The sequence below is a fragment of the Podarcis liolepis genome, assembly GCF_965112155.1.
Source record: "Podarcis liolepis genome assembly, chromosome: 3".
Lineage (NCBI taxonomy): Eukaryota > Metazoa > Chordata > Lepidosauria > Squamata > Lacertidae > Podarcis > Podarcis liolepis.
In genome coordinates this window covers 5850410-5873063 of record NC_139557.1, presented here as the reverse complement: position 1 = coordinate 5873063, position 22654 = coordinate 5850410, and the positions used below count along the sequence as shown (strand labels likewise).

General features: G+C 45.6%; 2 protein-coding genes across 3 annotated transcripts; both read right to left on the bottom strand.

The window, feature by feature from the left end:
* Nucleotides 1–1119: 1119 nt before the first annotated feature.
* On the bottom strand, nt 1120–22641 carry SLC25A15 (solute carrier family 25 member 15). 2 transcript variants are annotated; one of them, XM_083495314.1, is made up of 7 exons: nt 22507–22641; nt 12182–12309; nt 8428–8686; nt 6624–6761; nt 2992–3161; nt 2077–2235; nt 1120–1390 (listed from the first exon to the last, which is right to left on the bottom strand). In XM_083495314.1, exons 2-7 carry the CDS (start codon nt 12234–12236, stop codon nt 1269–1271), a joined length of 903 nt encoding a protein of 300 aa, XP_083351440.1. In that variant the 5' UTR covers nt 12237–12309; nt 22507–22641; the 3' UTR covers nt 1120–1268. The 2 variants fall into 2 exon arrangements, with proteins under 2 accessions (XP_083351440.1, XP_083351439.1); XM_083495313.1 differs by lacking the exon at nt 22507–22641 and adding an exon at nt 14517–14728.
* On the bottom strand, nt 17029–22641 carry LOC310703167 (WD repeat-containing protein 5-like). Its single transcript, XM_083495311.1, has 2 exons — nt 22507–22641; nt 17029–20756 (listed from the first exon to the last, which is right to left on the bottom strand). Exon 2 carries the CDS (start codon nt 20379–20381, stop codon nt 19380–19382), a length of 1002 nt encoding a protein of 333 aa, XP_083351437.1. The 5' UTR covers nt 20382–20756; nt 22507–22641; the 3' UTR covers nt 17029–19379.
* Nucleotides 22642–22654: the final 13 nt, after the last annotated feature.

Below are 22654 nucleotides of genomic sequence, written 5' to 3'. Positions count from 1 at the left end.
CGAGCTGCTAGGTGGGCAAGAGCTGGGACTGAACAACGGGAGCTCACCCCGTCGCGGGGATTCAAACTGCTGACCTTCTAATCGGCAAGCCCAAGGCTCAGTGGTTTAGACCACAGCGCCACCCGCGTCCCTTTACAGCAGCTTAGGCCATATTAAATTTGCTGTCTTTAAAAAGACATAAACCTTCTCTGCCACTTTTACACACCAGTAATTCGTCCTTATTTTGTTTTTTTCCTAAAGGAAAAGGCAATATTACTTTAAGATATTCTGAGAAGTGTGCACACAAAAGATGGAGCAAAACTGCTCTGTAGAACTCTGTAGCGAAACAGAAAACTCAGATGTGAATATAGGCTACTGCACTTAACTGCAGGATTCATTTTCTTGATTTCACTAGCAACATAAGAGTGGTGACATTGGGGTAGCATATATGGGGCAGCTTGTGCTTTCATGCATTAGCTACTGTTTAGTGCTGGTTTATGGGGATGCGGGGGGCGCTGTGGTCTAAACCAGTGTTCCCCAACCTTGGGCCTCCAGCTGTTTTTGGACTACAATTCCCATCATCCTTGACCACTGGTCTTGCTAGCGAGGGATGATGGGAGTTGTAGTCCAAAAAACAGCTGGAGGCCCAAGGTTGGGGAACACTGGTCTAAACCACTGAGCCTCTTGGCCTTGCCAATTGGAAGGCCGGCAGTTTGAATCCATGTGATGGGGTGAGCTCCCATTGCTCAGGCTCCCTTGGCCTGAAAAGCGAGTAGAGTACAGTACTCCATAGTCACCTTTGACTGAACTTAACCATCCAGGGGTCCTTTACCTTTTTACTTTTACCTTGCCTTTTAGTGCTGGTGAGTCACATAAGCAAATTGGCCAAGCCACTTGTATAGAATTCTTAACGTTGTTTGGCTTCCCAACAGATTAAGTCTGGACAGGTGTTCTCTGCTCTTAAGGCATGGAAGTTACTATAACCTGACAGAATTAAATGTGTTACTTTAACATGCTTTTTTAAAAAAACCAACACAGCATTGCTTGTATAGCTCTTATATTAGTTGACCATCCAAGCTCTCTTAAGAGATCTTATTATCTGCAGTTGTCTAGGCACTGAACGCAAGTAACCACACAAAGTTTAGAAAAAAACCCCCAACATATTTATTTAAAACATCAGTTTAAAAAATAAAACCAGAATCTTTAAAACTTGATTTTTTTTTTGTTCTTGCAGCAGCTCTCATGACCTATAAAGGTTTCCAATGATTTTATGTCTACAATAAAAAATATTACACCTCAAACTGGTTCATCATCAGTTTTCGACTGTACTCATAGGCAAGGAACAATGCACCGTTGGCTGGGAACGCTCGAATCATAGTTGGTTTCAGTCCCGAATACAAGGCAAATACACCTGTCAATAAGAGTTGAAATGTTAACAAAAGCTGCTGCTTGGAACCAGTCTCCCTCCCGATTCTTAAAAGCTTAGCTGCAACTATAGCATTTTTAAAAATGTGGAATAATGGCATTATTTATATATAGAATAGTATAAACTACCCATGACCCTGAGATTAAGAGTCTCATGCTCTACTGCCTTAGCTATCCCAGAGGGCTTACATACTGCTATTCAGAGTGAATCCATTGAAATTAATGGACCCAAGTTAGTTGTAGCCATTAATTTCACTGGGTCTACTTTGAGTAAAAGTTAGTTGCATCCAACCCATACTGCTCAATACCAAAATGGAATTCATTTATGGTGAGGGTTGCCGTAACACAGGCACAGGCAAACTCAGCCCTCCAGATGTTTTGGGACTACAACTCCGATCATCCCTAGCTAACAGGACCAGTGATCAGGGATGGTGGGAGCTGTAGTCCGAAAACATCTGGAGGGCCGAGTTTGCCTATGCCTGCCTTAGCAGGAATTAGAGGCAGAGATAACAGAATAGTAGATAATAGAGAATATATAAATAATTAAAAACAAATATATAAAGGCTATGGAACACAAGACATTTAGTTCTAGGTATAGTCCACAATTTGTGTCAGTATAGGTTCCTTGATATTCTCCGTCCCATAGCCCTGGTTTTGGTTTCATTTTCTAACCTTCTTTCCGGAGCACACTTGCGAATGTTACCATGAAGCCTGCCTGTTTTCCAGCCATGGAAAGAACCTGAATTCTAGATTTGATGCAGTCAATGGGATAGACAGCAATCCAGAGACACATGCCACCGAAACCGCCGCTGATCATCAGTGCCACAGGACCTACAAAACCAAGCAGAGGTGGCCTAAGACGTCTCGGCACCTGAAGCAAAACATCCATCCGTTTCCCTCACTCTAGTAGTGTAAAAACAAATTGTACACACACACACACACACACACACACACAGAGCGATTGGGCCACAACATGCACAAACAGTACAAGATACATTAAATCTCCCAGGGACGGTCAGCAGCCAGATATAGATTGGACACATGGGGAGTTAATTTTAATCGTATGATACCTGTCTTTCCATTCCTACTTCATTGTCCCTTTGGCCTTTCTTGGGATGTGCTCTCAGCTGTGCCTCTGTGTGTGCTGCTAGCCAGCTGTTGAGATGACTGCTGTATTGCAGGGAATGAGGACAACTTGCCTCTCTCAAATGCTCTTGCTTTGGGGCAGGTGAGACCAAATGCAAAACTCTGGCGGTGTGAAAGAGCAGGTGTAGAATTCATCTCTACAACCATAATATACGTAGAATGCGCATCCTCTTAACACCCCATCACTAGTGCTACATGTAAAAATATATTCCAGTAATCCAGTTTCGTAAGAAATTGTCCAAATTGCCAAACAGTGTATTTTCAAACAACACGGCTGACTGAAGAACCAAGTCGATGCACTTCATAAACATTCGTTTATGGAAGGATTGGAGAAGTTTCATTCCCAACATTAGAAACACTGTAAAAAAAAACCTATGGAAGGTTGCTCTATCAGAACTATTTAGACTCATTTAAACACCCTTAACAAGTCAAACAACATACCTAATTCCTCTTTTGGCCTTCCAAATGCAAAAAACGTTCGGCTCAGTTCATAGCCTCCGAAGAACAAAAAATAGCCTGGGATTTCGCGCAGCAAAGTGCTGGACCAGCCACGGTAGAATCCAAAGGGACCGTCCTTTTTCAGAACGCCTTTCACTACTGACCAAACTGTACTAAGAGAGGAACAAAACTGTCAGAACAGTTACGTAAACGGAAACTGACTGTGTGAATTATTATTTTTTGAAAGAGGGGGGCCATTTGCTCAAGGCCTTGTACCCACAAGGCTGGCAGAAGCACAATTAGGAACGTCAAGCTCCTGTCCTAGAACATGGTGAGATAACGAAATAGTCACAGAAAATTAAATCGGAGGCTTCCGTTCCTCAAGAATCAAGTCCAGCTTTATCAGTGGTTTTGTACGATGCAGACAAGCAAATGTCCAGTCCCTGGTTATCTCAGATGAAAATTTTCGTCTTGAGTTGCCAAAGCACTTGCAAGATATGCCCAGGATCGCAGTCTGAGCTCTAGATACATCTGAGGCCAAGCTCTACAGCAGGGCTTCCCAAACTTGAGTCTCCAGCTATTTTTGGACTACAACACCCATCATCCCTGACCATCATCCTGCTAGCTAGGGATGATGGGAGTTGTAGTCTCAAAACAGCTGGAGAACCAAGTTTGGAAAACACTGCTCTACAGGAATAAGTGAATCACAGCCTCCTGTTGAAGGGAGAAACTTGCCATGATTAGGATAGATGCATGGGGATCCTTGAATAAACACCCCATATTTATGAAACCACCATCTCTTGTGGTTTGGGCAGGGATATACACACACACACACAACTGTCCAAGCTTATCACAGGACCTTCTGCTGCTTCTGGACTGGGATGTGGCCTATGCAGGCCAGGCAGCAACTCTGTATATATAAAATAGTTCCATTCCCATACAGGAGATTCTTGAGCCATTGCAGAAGCCAAACAGCCAGGGGGAATTCTGAGCTTTAATTCTCTGCCATGCCTTTGCCTGCAATTCAGCTACAGCAAAGACTGAGCAGGAAGCAATTCAAACTCTGTTTCAGGCAGCAATCATGGCAACCTTTTATCCGTAGGGTGCTTCCCATCAAGGGCAGCGGAATCTCTAGCCCATGGACCTTGTTACAAGTCCCAATTTGGCTTGGATGTCGGTTTCCTCCAACCACACCCAACATCGTAGGTGGAGCTGGGTGTGGGGCAGGCGAGGTCATTGCTTTCAAGGAACCATTGGAGCTGAAACTGAGCTCCCAATTATCCTTTTGCAAGCAGGGCTCAACTGAGACAAGCTGCTCTCCATCTGCGTACCAAAGCCGAGGAGAGGGGAGGAGACGCAGGGCTTCTTCCACCCGTCAAAAGTTGGCCCTTGGGTGGTGGGGGAGATAAGTTCACCACCTGCTTGATTTAAATCCACCCTTTACCACTGCTATTAAAACACCTCTGTGTTTTACAACACCCCTTTAATAATAATAATAATTTTTATTTATACCCCGCCCTCCCCAGCCAAGGCCGGGCGGCTAACAAGCAATAATAAAAACAAGTTGAATGAATACAACTTCAAAACAAGATTAAAATACAACAATTAAAATATTGAAACATTAAAATATTAAAATGCAGCCTCATCACAGGGGAAGAAAGGGGGGGGGAGGGGGGGAGGGAATCAAATTGGCTCCAAGCCAAAGGCCAGGTGGAACAACTCTGTCCTACAGGCCCTGCGGAAAGAAATCAAATCCTGCAGGGCCCTGGTCTCATGAGGCAGAGCGTTCTACCAGGCTGGAGCCAGTGTCGAAAAAGCCCTGGCTCTGGTTGAGGTTAATCTAACTTCCTTAGGGCCCGGGACCTGCAGGGTGTTGCTATATATGGACCTTAAGGTCCTCCGTGGGGCATACCAGGAGAGGCGGTCCTGTAGGTACGAGGGTCCTAGGCCGTGAAGGGCTTTAAAGGTCATAACCAGCACCTTAAATCTGATCCTGTACTCCACCGGGAGCCAGTGCAGCTGGAAAAGCACTGGGTGAATATGCTCCCATGGCAGAGACCCCGTGAGGAGCCTCGCTGCAGCATTCTGCACCCGCTGGAGTTTCTAGGACAGCTTCAAGGGCAGCCCTGTGTGGAGTGAATTACAGTAGTCAAGCCTGGAGGTGACCGTCACATGGATCACTGTGGCCAGGTTGGGGCAGGACTATCCGGCTCAGCCAGGACTGCTCTGTGCATTGTTGCAACCTTTATTGTAGCAACGTTATGCCCTCACATAAAAAGGCTCCTATCTCGAGGGGAAAGTGCTACTGGAAGGGATGGGGATAAGTGCGTGCGAGGCCTGAGATGAATTGGGCCAAAACATATGCAAGGCTGGATATTAAGAGGGGGAAGAACCAACAAGAGTCTTTGAGGCCGGCCCAACGGAAGCAGCAGCTTGCAACAACAGGAAGGGCACCATCTCTACAAGCAGGGGACATCTTGCCAGTACAAAGGATTAGCTGTCAGAACGGGGGTAGACTGCTGGCTAAGAAACAACGCTACAAACCAGTATGTCTCTGGTTTAATCTAGCCTCTCCCGCGAAACTTGCTAGGCAAGTAGCCACACTTATCCTGAACCTACCCACCTGCAACATGAGGGGGACGAGAATACTGACATAGTTGTAAGGGCAACGCATGTGAAACAGTCTGAATGCTCAAAAGGAGTGTGCAGAAATGTTAAGTGTTACTGTTAATGGCTTTGGGGGATGCGCACTTAATAGATTTCGTTGAGTACAGCACAAAGCATTGGTCTGGACAGGAGCTTCTAAACCAGGGGCCGGCAAAGTTTTTGTGGCTTGGGCCGGTTCACGGTCCCGCAGACGCCACAGCGGGCTGGAGTGCATGCGCGCATGCATGCGCAAACACTATTTCTGGAGGAGGTGTGCACAGCTTCCCATTGGCTGCAAGAGCTTCCTGCAGCCAATGGGAAGCCGGCCAGCGTTGTGGAAGGCAGTCCCCAATCTGCTCCGGTTTAGCACGGTGCACGGGAACTGACCAACTGACCGAGTGGGTGGCGGGGGTCCAGGGGCCGGTTAAATGACCCCCATGGGCCGCTTATGGCCGGTGGGCCTTAGGTTGATGACCCCTGTGTGGCGTTTGCCTCCTAGGTGGGTCATAAGGAAAGGGTTAAAATGAGTGTGATGTGATTGGCCAGTGGAAACTGATAGGAGGAGTTAGGGTTAGAGGGAGAGTTGTGTAGAAGTCAGTTGAAGAAGTTGGGAGTTGAAGAAGGAGGAGGGAGGAATAGTCTGTGTTGGTCAAGTTGTGTGGTGAGAGAGTGAGAGGAATTGTTAGGTGGAGTCAGATAGTTAGTTGGGATAATCAGTTTGAAGTTGTTAGGATCGAATAGGACAGTTAAGGAACTAAGATTAAGAAACTGCCAAGAAAAATTAACTGTAACCATAAGCTTGTTCATGCCTATAAAAATAAACTTGATTATTTGTTAATGTTAACAACTGACTGGGCTCCGTGTGTACCCGTTAGAAAAGGGTTGGTGGCAGCGAAGAAAGCAATCACAGTGGTGGCACAGGGTCAATAGACTGTCAAACGTCCGGGGGCCCTGTGTGATCGTCACACCCTGTTCCAAAAAATACTTACTTGTGTCCGTGCACGATTTTCCCAGATAACTGCATTTCGTGCATGGCCTGCAGGCGACACTTCACAAGTTCTGTGGGACAGAGGACCAAGGTTGCAAAGGCAGAAGCAAAGGAGCCAGCAGCAGCATTTTGAAGGTCACTGCAAGAAAGACAAATTGTGTTTGGCACACGGGAGTCAGAAGCTTTGACTTGCAACACAGTGGTGGCCATGCAGAGTTCCAGTTCTCCCTGCAGAGGAGCACCTTATGACAACAGAGTGGTCCCACACACAGAAGCAGGGGACACTGTTAGTACAGTGGTACCTCGGAAGATGAAAAACTCGCAAGACGAAAGAGTTTTTCGTTTTTTGAGTTGCTTCGCAAGACGAATTTCCCTATGGGCTTGCTTCGCAAGACGGAAAACGAAAAAAAACGAAAACATCTTGCAAGTTTGTTTCCTTTTTCTTAAAACCGTTAATACCCAGGGTGACTTCGAGGAGCAACTCATAGCACACGGTGTGGTAGCCTTTTTTGAGGTTTTTGAAGACTTTGGTGATTTTGAAGACTTTGGGAAACCATGCTTCGCAAGACGAAAAAACTCGCAGAACGAATGAATTTCGTCTTGCGAGGCACCACTGTACAAGGATCAGGGCATCTGGCTTCCAGTGCAGAATCAGGATAGCAAGAGATGTACTGAATCAGGTAGTCCATCCCAGCTGTCAGGCAGGATACGGTATAACCGAAGTATCACTGGTTGACGCCTTTCCTACCAAACTCCTCTAGCAAACTTCTAAGGAATTTCCCAGCCACAAGACGCAACGTATTCCATAAAACTACATTTGGGTGATTCCAACTAAGACTCAAAACAGATTCACTAAAATTAATGGACCAAAATTAGTCATTTCCATTGGTTTCAGTGGGCCCACTCTGACAAACATTGGATACAACCCAATTATCTTAAAATTTCATTTACATCCTCTCTCCTTTAATTGTACTTTCTCTGTTAAACATCTTTGAGAACAGAATCACACACAGCTAATATATTTCTTCATATGCTGATGTTGCTTTTGTTTCTCCATAAATGTTCTGTTATATAAAATATTAATGTATTATTATATGATTGCCGCCCCGTTTTCCTTATGCCATGGGTAGGCAAACTAAGGCCCAATCACCTTCTAAATCTGGCCTGTGGATGGTCTGGGAATCAGCATGTTTTTACATGAGTAGAATGTGTGCTTTTATTTAAAATGCATCTCTGGGTTATTTGTGGGACATAGGAATTTGTTCATTTTTATTTTTTTTCAAACTATAGTCCGGCCCCCGACAAGGTCTGAGGGACAGTGGACCGGCCCCCTGCTGAAAAAGTTTGCTGACCCCTGCCTTATGCATTGTATGTTTTTCTCCAAGTTGCTTGGAACCTTCACGTGCCAAGCAGCTAAGAAGTTTAAAAAATAAAAAATACAATACAGTGGTAGCTCGGGTTACAGACGCTTCAGGTTACAGAGTCCGCTAACCCAGAAATAGTACCTTGGGTTAAGAACTTTGCTTCAGGATGAGAACAGAAATCGCGTGGCGGTGGTGGCGGCAGCAGTGGGAGGCCCCATTAGCTAAAGTGGTACCTCAGGTTAAGAACAGTTTCAGGTTAAGAAAGGACCTCCAGAACGAATTAAGTTCTTAACCCATGGTATCACTGTAAAATAATCAAGCCATACATTGTGTAGCTAGTAAAAGGATTGTGCTCCTAGCCCTGCCTGTTTTGATACTTATTTTTAGCATCTCCTAGTGACAAGAATGGTATATGAGGGAATAGGAAAGTCGGTCACCAACCTCAACGCTGCTTTCCTGTCTAGTCCAACGATTCTCCTCACAATGTTTTGGCAAAAGCCGTAACACATGAAGAGCACTGCATTTTCGGCAATGTTAGCGACCAGAGCCGGGGTGGTGCCCTTGTAGAAGCCTCGAAACCCCACTTGCTTGTAAGTCTTCACAAAACAGTCCACAAGCCCTCGGTACATGGCAGGGAACGTTTGCATTTTCACCTTGGCGGTATCGAATGGCTGGCCAGTAATCACACAGGCAGTGCCTCCTGCACAAAAAACAACAACAATCATTTGCAAACATGAGAAGTCTCCCTGCGATGGTACAAATTTAATCTCTTCACTCACCAATGCCCCTTATTAAAATATGGATTAAGGTTTTAAATAAGTTTCCTTAAGTAATATATTGTTTCAGCTATATTTTGTAAACCATCCTGGAATCTTAACAGAGGAACGGCAGTTTTTTTAAAAAAATGAAACAAAGCAAATAAAGCAAAATGAAATGAGTTTCTGAGAGCGCTAAAATTATAACTGAGAAAAAGCGATGTGGCACACTTAAAAACAGCAACTGCTAGAATGAATAGGCACTGCACTACTTAATTCCACAGAGTAAAGGTAAAGGGACCCCTGACCATTAGGTCCAATTGTGACCGGCTCTGGGGTTGCAGCGCTCATCTCGCTTTATTGGCTGAGGGAGCCGACGTACAGCTTCCGGGTCATGTGGCCAGCATGACTAAGCTGCTTCTGGCGAAACACGTTTACCTTCCCGCTGGAGCGGTACCTATTTATCTACTTGCACTTTGATGTGCTTTCGAACTGCTAGGTTGGCAGGAGCTGGGACCGAGCAACGGGAGCTCACCCCGTCGCGGGGATTCAAACCACCGACCTTCTGATCGGCAAGTTCTAGGCTCTGTGGTTTAACCCACAGCGCCACCCGCGTCCCTTATTCCACAGACTACTACCAGTTAATTTCCTTTCAGTACAAATGCGCGTGCTGCAAAGCTGTAATATCAAGAGCCAGAATGACTTGAGTCCAACAGAACAGTGGTACCTCGGTTCTTGAACGAAATCCGTTCCGGAAGCCCGTTCGGCTTCCGAAACATTTGAAAACCGAGGCACGGCTTCCCATGGGTTGCAAGAGCTTCTTGCACTCAGTGGAAGCCACTTCGCATGTTCGGGTTGTGAAAAACATTCGAAAACAGAAGCATTTACTTCTGGGTTTTCAGCTTTCGAGAACTATAATGTACAGCGGAGTTATTTGGGAACAGAGATTCCATTGTAGTTAAATAGCCACAGCGTTGTCAGGGGGTGGGGTAGCCTCACTATGAGGCCCTGAGCTCCTTGGAAAAACGATGGGACACGTGTAAGAAATGTAATATAATAACAACCTAATACTATATGATGCTTCTTCTGAACAGTGTTTGCAAAACAGTGGGCAGCAACAGCCTGATTTTTTCCTAATCCTCATCCCCCCTCCCAGTGCACAGTGCGCACACACATTGGTGCAAAATGGCTTGTTGTTGATTAGTCATTTAGTCGTGTCCGACTCTTCGTGACCCCCTGGACCAGAGCACACCAGGCACTCCTGTCTTCCACTGCCTCCTGCAGTTTGGTCAAACTCATGCTGGTAGCTTCGAGAACACTGTCCAACCATCTCGTCCTCTGTCGTCCCCTTCTCCTTCTGCCCTCCATCTTTCCCAACATCAGGGTCTTTTCCAGGGAGTCTTCTCTTCTCATGAGGGGGCCAAAGTCTTGGAGCCTCAGCTTCAGGATCTGTCCTTCCAGTGAGCACTCAGGGCTGATTTCCTTCAGAATGGATAGGTTTGATCTTCTTGCAGTCCATGGGACTCTCAAGAGTCTCCTCCAGCGCCATAATTCAAAAGCATCAATTCTTCAGCGATCAGCCTTCTTTATGGTCCACTCTCATTTCCGTACATCACTACTGGGAAAATCATAGCTTAAACTATACGAACCTTTGTTGGCAAGGTGATTTCTCTGCTTTTTAAGATGCCGTCTAGGTTTGTCATTGCTTTTCTCCCAAGAAGCAGGCATCTTCTAATTTCGTGGCTGCTGTCACCATCTGCAGTGATCATGGAGCCCAACAAAGTAAAATCTCTCACTGCCTCCATTTCTTCCCCTTCTATTTGCCAGGAGGTGATGGGACCAATGGCCATGATCTTCGTTTTTTTGATGTTGAGCTTCAGACCATATTTTGTGCTCTCCTCTTTCACCCTCAATAAAAGGTTCTTTAATTCCTCCTCACTTTCTGCCATCAAGGTTGTGTCATCTGCATAGAGACCTATATTGTGGAGGCCCTGTCTCCCTAAGGCCAAAGGCCCGGAGTGGCTGAATTTGGAGAAAATAGTGCTGGCTTCACTCCTGGCCCATGAAACCATGCTCCCCCAAGCCGGCCCACACAAAAAGCTTGATCCCCACACCCTAAACAAATCCATGCACCATGGAGGCCCCCCAGAGCAAAGCTATGTACCCAACCAAAAATAAGTGCTTGTCCTGAAGTCAGGTGCACTTCTGGGGGGGGGCATGGTGTGGAGGGCCCTCAGGGGGCCGGAGTGTAGCGTGTGTCCTGCCACCGGGGGCGGAGCAAGCCACCTATGGGGCCAGAGCGAGCCGCCCATGGCGGACATTCGGCGCACCGCCCACCCGCGACTCCCAAGCCTCCCCCTAGCTGTCAAAATGAAGGGAGAAGGGGGAAATACCGCCGGCAAAGCGGCACAGCTCCCCCCTTACCTGAACAGCCCGGGGTAAGCTTGGGAGTTGTGGCCGCACCGAATGTCACCCGCCTCAGTGAGGGCACCTGGGACGGTCCACCCACCTTCCTAGGCCCCTGCCTGAAGTCACAGCTCTTGGAAGCCATTCTGAACTCGGAGAGCTGTGAGCAGCTAGCAATTGTGAAAAGCAGCCGTGCCCAACTTACAGCTAGAACAGTTGCCCTTTTTTTTTGCTAGGAGAGGGAAGATACAACAAAAAAAGCAACATCAGCAAGTTTGATGTTTAGGCTAACTTTCAAAGAAAAATTAACAGCTGTTCTTGTGAAACAATGCTATTACCTTAAAAAAAAAACCCTGTGATTTATTTTATCCTCACCACAGCACTGTGAAGGAGGTTAGGCTGACAGTAACTCAACATCACGTAAGAAGCTACATGGCTTAGTGAGGATTTGAACCCGGGTCTTGAAGCTCCCAGTCTGGCACTCAGCTGGGTTCCTGACTGGAGATGCCTGCAGTTACAGTGGGCAGGCAGTGGGAGAAACTTTTATATAAAACAAAACACTTTTATATAAAATAAAACACACCCTGATGAAATAAAAAACCAGTAAGATGCTATTTACACAGGAGTACTCTTGGAATATTTGACTGCAGACTAATAGGAGGTCAACTGACTGGTGTACTAACCCTGTATTGGTTCAATAACGTGAAACACAGAAAACTAATTTATCTTGTCTCTGGTTGCCTTTATTGCTCAACTTTTATTTGTGACGTATTTTGAAATGTTCATGAAAGCTAGCACTAAATGAATTCAGAGCCACAGCTGGAAAACTATTAAGACAGACATGTTTACACTTTTACCTTTCAGCAATAGCCAAGATTTCACTGAAGGAAAGCAACACAACGGAAGCTGGTGATGCATGGTGAAGTCAACATGTTCTCTCCCTCAGCACGTTTAAGGCCCTGCATTGCTGTCACCTGGAGAAGGGCTATCAGTTTCTAAAGGATCTTGCGAAAATAGGATTTCCTCAGTCTTACCTACAGCCCCTGCTGTGAGGTCAATGGCAGCTTGAATGACAGGGTTAGTTTTCATGTTTCCCACTGGTTTTGTGGTGGCTCTAAATATCAAGTTTGCTGCAGCCCACAGGGAGATATGATGGGTACCTCTAAAAGGGTGAAAAGAAGAAAACGATTGTGCCTGCACATTGAACAACATCAAATGAAAGAATGAAAGGATTAACAAACATAAAACAAGACTTGAGTATGATATAGTTTTAGATTTCAGACTTACAGTTATGAGAAAAATAAAGTACACCCTCTTTGAATTCTGTAGTTTTACACATCAGGACATAATAACAATAAACTTGTTCCTTAGCAGATCTTAAAATTAGGTGAATACAACCTCAGGTGAACAACAACACATGACATATTACACTGTGGGCCAAAATTCCTCCATAACCGGAGGCAGGGGGACAACACCACCTTGCGGAGGGTAAGAATCTTACCAATATAAACAACCCACTAGGGTCACACGTACACACTTAAAACTTTATCCAGTTGTCATCCCCATACATCTAGGCCTGTCATGAGTGTGTGTACATACTTATACAAATTATTGTAACCATGGATATGATAGTTTAAAATTCATTAAGATTCAGGGACCAAGAGAAGGCTGTGAAAATGTATGGTTCCTTTATTAAATAAACAATCTAGGTAGATTAGGAACATTACAGACAAAAAGCACACTATAAAAGGGAAGCATTTAGCACACACTAAACTGTGCTGCAGTAACATTATCCTATAATCCCATGTGTTTCCCCCAATCCCTCTGATTCCTAATGCAACCTACTTAAACACAAGTACAGTGGCGCCTCGCAAGACGAAATTAATTCGTTCCGCGAGTTTTTTCGTCTTGCGGTTTTTTTCGTCTTGCGAAGCACGGTGTCTGAAAAGTTTTGGAAAAGCTTCAAAAAACACCAAAGTCTTCAAAAACCTCAAAAAAGGCTACCACACGGCGTGCTATGAGTTGCTCCTCGAAGTCAAGTCGCAACTGTATTCACGGTTTTAAGAAAAAGGAAACAAACTTGCAAGACGTTTCCGTCTTGCGAAGCAAGCCCATAGGGAAAATCGTCTTGCGAAGCAACTCAAAAAACCAAAAACCCTTTCGTTTTGCGAGTTTTCCGTCTTGCGAGGCATTCGTCTTGCGGGGCACCACTGTACTAGGTAAGTCATGCTGGTTCTGCAAGAATTGCCAAAATCAAATGATTCAGACAAAGCCATATTAAGAGCAAAAGTGCAATGGGGAACATTTTCATGCATCAACTCTTCTCAACCCTTACCAAAGTGAGCCTGCAAAACAAAAGAACAAAATTTGAACATCCTTTCCAGTAACACCACAGGCGGGGAACAGGTTTTTTTTAAAAAAGAGATTGTTGTACAATCCTTAAGCATTCAATATTTTAAAAAAAACTTTATCCCCATCAACACCATCAGTCCAGTGCCCGGACTGGAGTGTCCTATGTCTGGATGGAAAGGGGAAGCTCATGTAGTCAATTAACCACTTTGGTTAATCAATTAGTTATTGTTTTTTATTATTAATAAATAAACCACTTTTACTGCCACAAAAAATGGATTTCTAGCCTCTTTCCCAGTTTCGGAAGTTGCTGCCATTCCAACAGAAAAACAACTCAGCAATCTCTTTAGAGGGGATGGGAATCTTACTACTGTACTGTAATCTCAATGAACTACCAAAACCAAAAGGACAGCATACCTATGGGTGGATTTGAACTAGTGAAAAGCACTTATTGCTGATGTAAGATGACACACCCAATTTTCAGTGTTCTCCCCTATCTATCACTCTCATGCCCAACTTTCCATAGGCATCTGGTTGGACACAGAAGTCGTTAAAAATGATTGCCAAGTGCAATCATTTAATATCATCATTTAACATTATAATTGTTTAGCATTGCCAGAAGGTCAGACTAAAATCCTTGGGTTTTCCTAAAGCGCTTTATGTGCATCTTCATCAAATGCAGACTTGCCAAGCCCCCAAAATAACAGCAGATGGGAATTCCTCACACCCAAAACCACATTTTTTAATACCCGTCACCGGAGAAATTTGCAGAAAATTGAAGTTGCATCCCCTAAAATGACACGCCTGCTGCTGCCGCCAAAGCAAGGGCACCGGGCAAGTTTTGGGGCCTTGCGAGGCAGGGAGGCGTAAGGGGCTTCCTAGGCGGGATTACGCACGGGCGGAAAATGCGCGCCCGGCCTGGGCTCTCGAAACAGCTGATCTCCAAGGGGCGCCCGGCTGGTGCGCCACGTGGGCGCCTGTTGCTGCTGCAGCAGCAGCGCGCCCCCCTCGCCGCCTTACCTGCAGCCGCTGCGCCTCGCCCCCTGCTCGCCCGCATCGCCTGCCCCGGACCCCTCGGGGTGCCCGCCGCGGATCCTTTATAAAGCAGCCGGCTTTGGAGGCGCGCGCCCGGCAAAAAGAGCAGCAGGAGGAGGAGGAGCTGCTGCGCGGCCTGGGAAGCGGAACCCGACGCCCGCCCCGCCAGGGGGCGAAGCTGGCCGGCGGCTCCGCAGACGAACGAAGGCGGACGCCCAGGCGGGCTGGGAAAGAGGCCTCCGAGTCTCCGCTCCAAGCGATGCCCCCCACTCGTAACCGTGTGTGTGTGTGTGTGTATATATATATATATATATATATATGTGTGTGTGTGTATATGTGTATATGTATATGTATATACGTGTGTGTCTATATATGTATATATTTAAATTTTCTGTTTTACAATTTAAAGTACTCATTTTTACATCCTTAAGATATCAGTGACTTCCCTTCTTCACTTTCCATGGTTCATTTTACATATCATAAATCCCTGCATATTTTATAAAAACTATACCATTCAGTATTCCATAATAATAATAATAATTTATTTATACCCCGACCATCTGGCTGAGTTTCCCCAGCCACTCTGGGCGGCTCCCAATCAAGTGTTAAAAACAGTACAGCATTAAATATTACATTACATCCAATATAACTTAATTACACTGTTGAATTTATCTTAATGCTGCCAGCATTTTCAGCGGTACACTGTTATTTCCCATATATTCAATAAAGGTTTTCCAATCTTTAATAATAATAATAATAATAATTTTATTATTTATACGCCGCCCATCTGGCTGGGTTTCCCCAGCCACTCTGGGAGGCTTCCAACAAAACACTAAAATACAATAACCTATTAAACATTAAAAGCTTCCCTAAACAGGGCTGCCTTCAGATGTCTTCTAAAAGTTTGGTAGTTATTTTTCTCTTTGACATTTGAAGAACATATGTTCTTCTTGTTCTCTTCTTCTGTATATTAAGTCTGCGAGCTGCACATATTCTGTCAATTTAAGTTGCCATTCTTTAGTTAGGACCTTGCTCGTTTTCCATTTTGGGGCTGACAAAACACGGGCCGCAGTAGTGTCATACATAAATAACCTTTTTTGACACATGGGAATTTCAGTCTGAATTATCCCCAACAGAAAGGACTCTTTTTTCCCATTTCATTATGCATCATTTCATAATGGGTTTTTTGTTCTTTCAATCCATCAAAGGTCTCAGCTTTCAAAACTTGCCCCCTGGAAGGAAAAAAAGTGTGCCCATAAGAGTAGCTTCTTGCAAAGCCTTCCTTTTCATTTTGCTATTAATCTATTTTAATTCCCATCAGTTTCACTGTATCTTGCATACAAATACAAAATAAGTGGGATACGTAAAGAATGCAGTGTGTGTTTGTCATGTAAGCATATAACTAATAAATGACAGTGTCCTTTCTAATTGTTCTTACACCGCTTTTGTTACAACTACTGTACTTCTATTGTACTAGAAGTATGTTGCGCAGGTCTTTAACCCCATGCTTAAAAATAAAATTTTTCCCTTCACTATTTATTGCTGTGTTTATAGGAACTGCATTACAAGTGCAACAGCTTGTGCAAGGTATCTGGACCAGTTTCAACGGGGTTGAAAACAGTCACCACACCATGCATTTTAAAATTAAGTTGCCCTCTTGTGACCAAACTGGAGAGCTGAGAAAATGTTAAAGAACCTGAACTGGAACTGAAACAGAATACATAACAATTTGACTTTCTAACTGTAGCATGTGAGGGAAAGGGAAAGGACCCCTGGATGGTTAAGTCCAGTCAAAGGCAACTAGGGGTTGTGGTGCTCATCTCACTTTCAGGCCGAGGGAGCTGGTGTTTGTCCACAGACAGCTTTCCGGGTTACGTGGCCAGCATGACCATGCCGCTTCTGGTACACGGAGGACTGTGATGGAATCCAGAGCGCACAGAAAACGCCATTTAGCTGCCCACCGCAGCGGTATCTATTTAACTACTTGCACTAGTATGCATGTGAACCCACTCTCGAAACCTTGGATATTTAACAGACACTATGTGGGTTTAACCACAGAGCCTAGGACTTGCCGATCAGAAGGTTGGCGGTTTGAATCCCCGCAACAGGGTGAGTTCCCATTTCTCAGTCCCTGCTCCTGCCAACCTAGCAGTTTGAAAGCACGTCAAAGTGCAAGTAGATAAATAGGTACCACTCCGGCGGGAAGGTAAATGGCATTTCCGTGTGCTGCTCTGGTTCGCCACATGACCCGGAAGCTGTACGCCGGCTCCCTTGGCCAATAAAGCGAGATGAGCGCCGCAACCTCAGAGTCGGCCACAACTGGACCTAATGGTCAGGGGTCCCTTTACCTTTACCTTTAAAGCTGGTTCTGTTTGTGAAGATCTTCACCGTAAATCTCATGGTTTCAGAGTGCTAATCTAGTCTATACAGTTCATAATCATGATTCAACAAGATTAGGCTTTTGTCCTTCAGGAGAAACATTAAAATACACTTGATCTGACTTTCAAATGATCTTTTATTGCTTTCCAGAAAATAGAACAATGAAAACAGTAAAATAAAATAAAAAATCCACCCTCAAGGAAGAGGAGAAGAGTAGTCACAGCATTAGTGCTAAACATCCATGCAGTTACCTCTATGCTGCTAAACTTTTATATGACTATGCCCACAGACTTGGTTGGTGTTTAGGACAGTTCCTCTAGCTTATATTGCCACTAAAAGAAACATTATTAATTATTTGTATCTCTGGCAACTCTTTTAAAAGGAAAGCGACCCATAAAAAACTTGGCCTGTTGTTACAATGCTTTCTTGAAGGCTGGCTCCTAGCTTTATAATCCCTCCACACCTGTGCTTAATTTTGTGCTTTACCGAATTTTGGCCAGGCTTCTTCGTTCCCTGGCCCTCATTCCCACAAGTGTGCTGGTCAACTCTACAAAGTGGACCTTTATCACTTTTCCTCCTCATATCTGGTTATTTTTGTGCAGCCTCCAGGTGTCAAAAATTGCCTTCGGTTGGGATATTTCTTTGGTTTGATGCAAACTGGAAGAAGCAGTGACAGGCAGAAAGGAGGGGTGTTGCATTTTTCACCATGATCAGGATATGCAAATAATCCTTCCCTAAGGTAAAGGTAAAGGGACCCCTGACCATTCGGTCCAGTCGTGACCGACTCAGGGGTTGTGGCGCTCATCTCGCTTTATTGGCCGAGGGAGCCGGCGTACAGCTTCCGGGCCATGTGGCCAGCATGACTAAGCCGCTTCTGGCAAAGCAGCGCAGCGCACGGAAATGCCGTTTACCTTCCCACCGGAGTGGTACCTATTTATCTACTTGCACTTTGATGTGCTTTTGAACTGCTAGGTTGGCAGGAGCCAAGCAACAGGAGCTCACCCTGTCACGGGGATTCGAACCGCTGACCTTCTGATCAGCAAGTCCTAGGCTCTGTGGTTTAACCCACAGCGCCACCCATGTCCCTATAATCCTTCCCTACCTGCCTCAAAAAAAAAACCCACGAACTATTTATGCAGGTTTTCTTTTCTTTCTTTTTTTCCTCACAAAAGAATCCCACTTTGTTATTGTGCATATGGTAAAATATTGATAAGCGCAGAGAAAAGGGAAGAATGTGTAAAATATTGATAAACGCAAAAGAGTAGAAAAGGGATATACCAATGTGGAAGGGGGGGGGGAATAGAATAAAGCCATACCATTAGCAAATACAAGTTCATACAATGAGGTTTCCAAGATAAAATATGTATTTTTGTTTTGTTTTTTACATTGAAATAACTGTACAGAATTTGTGAAATTTGCCAGAATATACTTTTTTAAGTAAAAACAAACAAAAAGCCACAAGCAAGGACTTTGCAAGACAGAGGTTGAACAGATAATTTGGGGTGGGGGTGTAGTGAAAAGCGTGAAAAGACTTTTACTGTCAAGTAGCATCTACCGGAGAGTATGAAGAACAGAGTGCATTACACAGAAGGACAAAGAAAGAAATCACAGGTTCTGGAAACTTGGATGCATGGGAAATGTGAAGAGGTGCAAGGCAAAAGAACACTTGTTTGGTCACGTTAAAAAAATTGCCGCCATGGCTCTTCTATTTAAAGTTTTATGTACTACGGCCTACCTGCCTGGATCGTTTTTTCTTTTTCTTTAAAAATGTTAACATATCCAGATTCTTTCTTTCTTAAGTTTTTGACTTGGTGGTGGTTGCTGTTAGGAGACAGAGTTCCCTCCAAGCAATGAGAATGTCATCTTATTCTCCAAGGAGAGAATAGTGAACGGCTTCCCAGTAGGAAAAGCTACCAATTCATCAAAGAAAACAGAACCTTTTTATTAGGTAAAAGGTAAAGGGACCCCTGACCATTAGGTCCAGTCGTGGCCTACTCTGGGGTTGCGGCGCTCATCTCACTTTACTGGCCGAGGGAGCTGGCGTACAGCTTCCGGGTCAGGTGGCCAGCAGGACTAAGCCGCTTCTGCTGAACCAGAGCAGTGCGCGGAAACGCCGCTTACCTTCCCGCCGGAGCATTACCTATTTATCTACTTGCACTTTGACGTGCTTTTGAACTGCTAGGTTGGCAGGAGCAGGGACCGAGCAACGGGAGCTCACCCCGTCATGGGGATTCGAACCGCCAACCTTCTGATCGGCAAGTCCTAGGCTCTGTGGTTTAACCCACAGCGCCACCCGCGCCCCCCCAACCCCCCTATATTTGCCCAGTTTGGAGACAAGCCAAAGAGAGTTTATTTGGGCCAAGACTAGAAGACATCACCTTTTCAAAGGTTGCTTTGTTTCCTGGCAAATGGGTCTTCAAAAAACACCAACACCGATACAGCAGTCTCTGAAGTGATGCTGAAAGTATTTTAACAATCACTCTTCCAAAGTTTAATTGTTTTGTCGTTTTCTAGAGCTGCTGAGGCAATGATGTTCTCCGTTGGATGGCAGGCTGTAGAGATCACAACATCTGTATGCCCTTGCAGCTTCTGTACAATCTCTTTTGTTTGGAGGTTCCAAATGTAAACCAGGTTGTCCTCTGAACCAGACACGATCCACTTTCCACCAGTAACGGAGAAGTTGGCAAAGATGCAGTACTTCTCGGTCTTGTGGCCTGTGTAGGTTTTTAGGCACTTGCCTTTGCTGTAGTCCCAAAGCTTAAGAGTGTTGTCCAACGTTGCCGCTAGAATATATTTGCCATTGGGAGAGAACTTCACAAAAGACACAGGGGGATTGTCATCATCAACCAGTGTTTTCAAACACTGTCCTGATGCTGTATCCCAGATCCGGCAGAGGCCGTCATAGCTGCTGGATACTATCAAGGAACCATCGCGGTTAAAATGCACGGCTGAAACTGGGTCAGAATGGGCTGGCAAGGTTTTTAGGCACTTCCCGGTTTTGACTTCCCATATCTTCACACTCTCATCAAAGGATCCTGAGACAATGAGGTTGGACTGTGGGTTGAAATTGCAGCAGAAGGCATAGTTGCTGTGCCCCTGCAGGGTTTTCAAGCAATTCCCTGAGCTCACATCCCAAATTTTGAGAGTTTTGTCATCTGAGGCAGATACAAGGAGGTTTGAATCCGATGACCAAGCGACATCAGAGATTTCCAGCTTGTGGCCAGATATGGTTTTCTCAAATTTGCCATCATAGGCGCCCCAGATTTTTATAAGCGTATCAGCCGAAGAACTGGCCAGCCACTCCCCATTGGGACTGAATTTCACAGATGAGACAGCTTTTGTGTGTCCTGCCAGCGTGAACTTCAGGGCATAGTTTGGTTTTACAGGGGCAGGCTTGCCCTGATTGGTTGAAGAGGAGGTTGTTGATTGTGTTTTGGTTGATTCTGAATCTGGCTTCTCTTCCGTTGCCATGGCTGTGAAAACTAGCAAGCCAGGATCAGGGCACTTCACAGGATGGAAGTGCAAGCCAGTTCAAAGGGGGGGGGGGTGTCTCCAAGTGGGCTAGGGCAACTTCAGAGCTGCAAATTCTCCACTCAGGTATTAAGCTCACTGGCTGTGACTTTGGTGACCCAGTCACTGCCTTTCAGCCTGTTATGTACTGAAGTTCTCACCCTGGGCCAACAGGAGGATACTGTAGATAGTTTTCACTCAGGTCCACATATGCAAATAAGGGATCGAAAGTGATGTTCAGTGATTGGATAGTTACAGAAAGTGGTTACTGTTGCGTTGTACTGGAGCTCTATATAAGCAGGCTGGCTGAACCCTTCAGTTCAGTTCTGTTCTGGCCTGTGAATAAACAAGAGCTGTTTGAAGAATCGCTGTGTCGTCTGATATGTTCACCCACAACTTAACACAGCCTGACCTACATCACATGGTTGCTGTGCAGATAGAATAGGGAGGTGGGCGGAAAGAACCACGTACACCACATCGAGCTCCCTTAAAAGCATGTCTAGAGGCGCCGGCACCACCAGCGCCTTCACCTCAGCACTCGGTGAGAAAAGCAGCAGCAGCAGCACCTCACTTGAGGAAGAGGGGATACCCAGGGCCTTGCACAGGTGCACTGAACGGACCCAGCTGGGGAAAAGCGACGCACACTCACAGCACCCGCGCTCGCTGCAGCTCAAAGAAAACCGACGGTAGCAGCAGTGGCTTTGTGCAGGTCTTCTGTGTTTATACTAAAGCATACCTTTAAAGCACATTGGAAACACAGTTTCCTCCCCCCCCCCCCCCGAATTCTGGGCACTGTAGTTTGTTAAGAGTTACTGCAAATTGTAATTCTGTGAGGGCTAAACTACAGTACCCAGAATTCTTTGGTGGTGGAGAATGTGCTTTGGATGTGCTTTAAACATGTAGTGTGTAGGAAGCAGTTGTGTGACTTCCATCCCTTGAAATGTCAGGGGGCTTGCCCTGTGGGTTATAATTGTAAAGTTCTGGAGAATCTAGACGAGATTCAGAATTTTCACTCCCTTAGGATTTTCCCAAACTTGTGCCACAGCTTTTCCATACTGGTGCAAACCAATGCTATGCTTGCTCACCTGGAGTTCCCACCCATTTCAACGGAACTTTCCTTCAGTCTAAAATCCCAGCCTTATTCTGCTGACTTGTCATGGCTTGGCAAATGTGCCCACTGGCAGCACAAGCTGGTTTTCTTAGAAGTATGTTCAACGAACTCTCCTTAGTGAACAGTAAAAATAGGAAAAGGAGGAAGGAAATAAACAAGTGAAGGGCAAGTCAGTATGGAGAGAAAGGAAAGAGGAGGACGGGGAAGGAGCAAGAGATGCATGAAGCAGGAAAGGAAAACCTCTGACAGTAAGAGTGGTTCGACAGTGGAACGATTTTTAAGCAGAGGTTGTCTGACCATCTGTCATGGAGGCTTTAGCTGAGATTCCAGCATGGCAGGGGGTTGGGCTAGATAACCCTTGAGCATAGCTGTCAACCGTCCCTTATTTGGCGGGAAAGTCCCTTATCCCAGCGCCATGTCCCGCTGCTGTCCCTTATTGATGATGTCCCTTAAATTTCCCGGGTTTCAAAGGAAGCAGCTCCTCTCCCTCCCTCCCTCCCTCCCTCCCTGCTGGCCAGGGAGGAGGGAGGCTCCAATTGTGTTGCTTGGCTGTGTTGCTCACCCAAAAAGGAGTCTAAGAACGACTGGGGGGGATGGAGCTTGCATGCCTTGTGCCGATCAAATCGGCCGCGTTGCCTGGGGACTCGCCTTTGTTCAGCGCTTCCCAGCGGAGAGGTGGCACTGGTTTTCCTTGCTGCATCCCCTTCGCCGGGTTGCTGCGCTGTTGGAACCACCGCTTGAGGCTTCGTTTGGCTGCTAGCTGGGCTTTCTGCCTTTGGCTCAGAGGTGCTCAGAAGTTGAACAAACCTGTGCTCGCAAAATCCCTTATTTTGGCTGCTGATCCCTTATTTTCGAGGCTGCTGGTCCCTTATTTTCAAATCTATAAGTTGACAGCTATGCCCTCGAGGTCCCTACGAGCTCTACAATCCTCTGATTCTATGACCTGCAACGAGAAACTGGGTCGACTTACCGTACCTAAATGTCCGCCCGTAGCCGCCAGGGGGAAGCGTGCTGAATCCATAAAGCACCCTATTTACGAAATGCCCATAAGGACGGAAGAAATAGCCAAATATGGATTTATAGGACGCTTGGCTCTAGGTCTTCTTTAGGGCATGATTTGCAC

Excerpts from the sequence above, each read along its gene's own strand:
- SLC25A15 (XM_083495314.1), bottom strand. The coding sequence starts at position 12,236 with ATGAAAACTAACCCTGTCATTCAAGCTGCCATTGACCTCACAGCAGGG. Across the intron at positions 3,162-6,623 it reads AAAATCGTGCACGGACACAA|TACAGTTTGGTCAGTAGTGA; the intron begins GTAAGTATTTTT and ends TTCCTCTCTTAG. Across the intron at positions 1,391-2,076 it reads AAGTGTGCTCCGGAAAGAAG|GTGTATTTGCCTTGTATTCG; the intron begins GTTAGAAAATGA and ends TCTTATTGACAG.
- LOC310703167 (XM_083495311.1), bottom strand. The coding sequence starts at position 20,381 with ATGGCAACGGAAGAGAAGCCAGATTCAGAATCAACCAAAACACAATCA.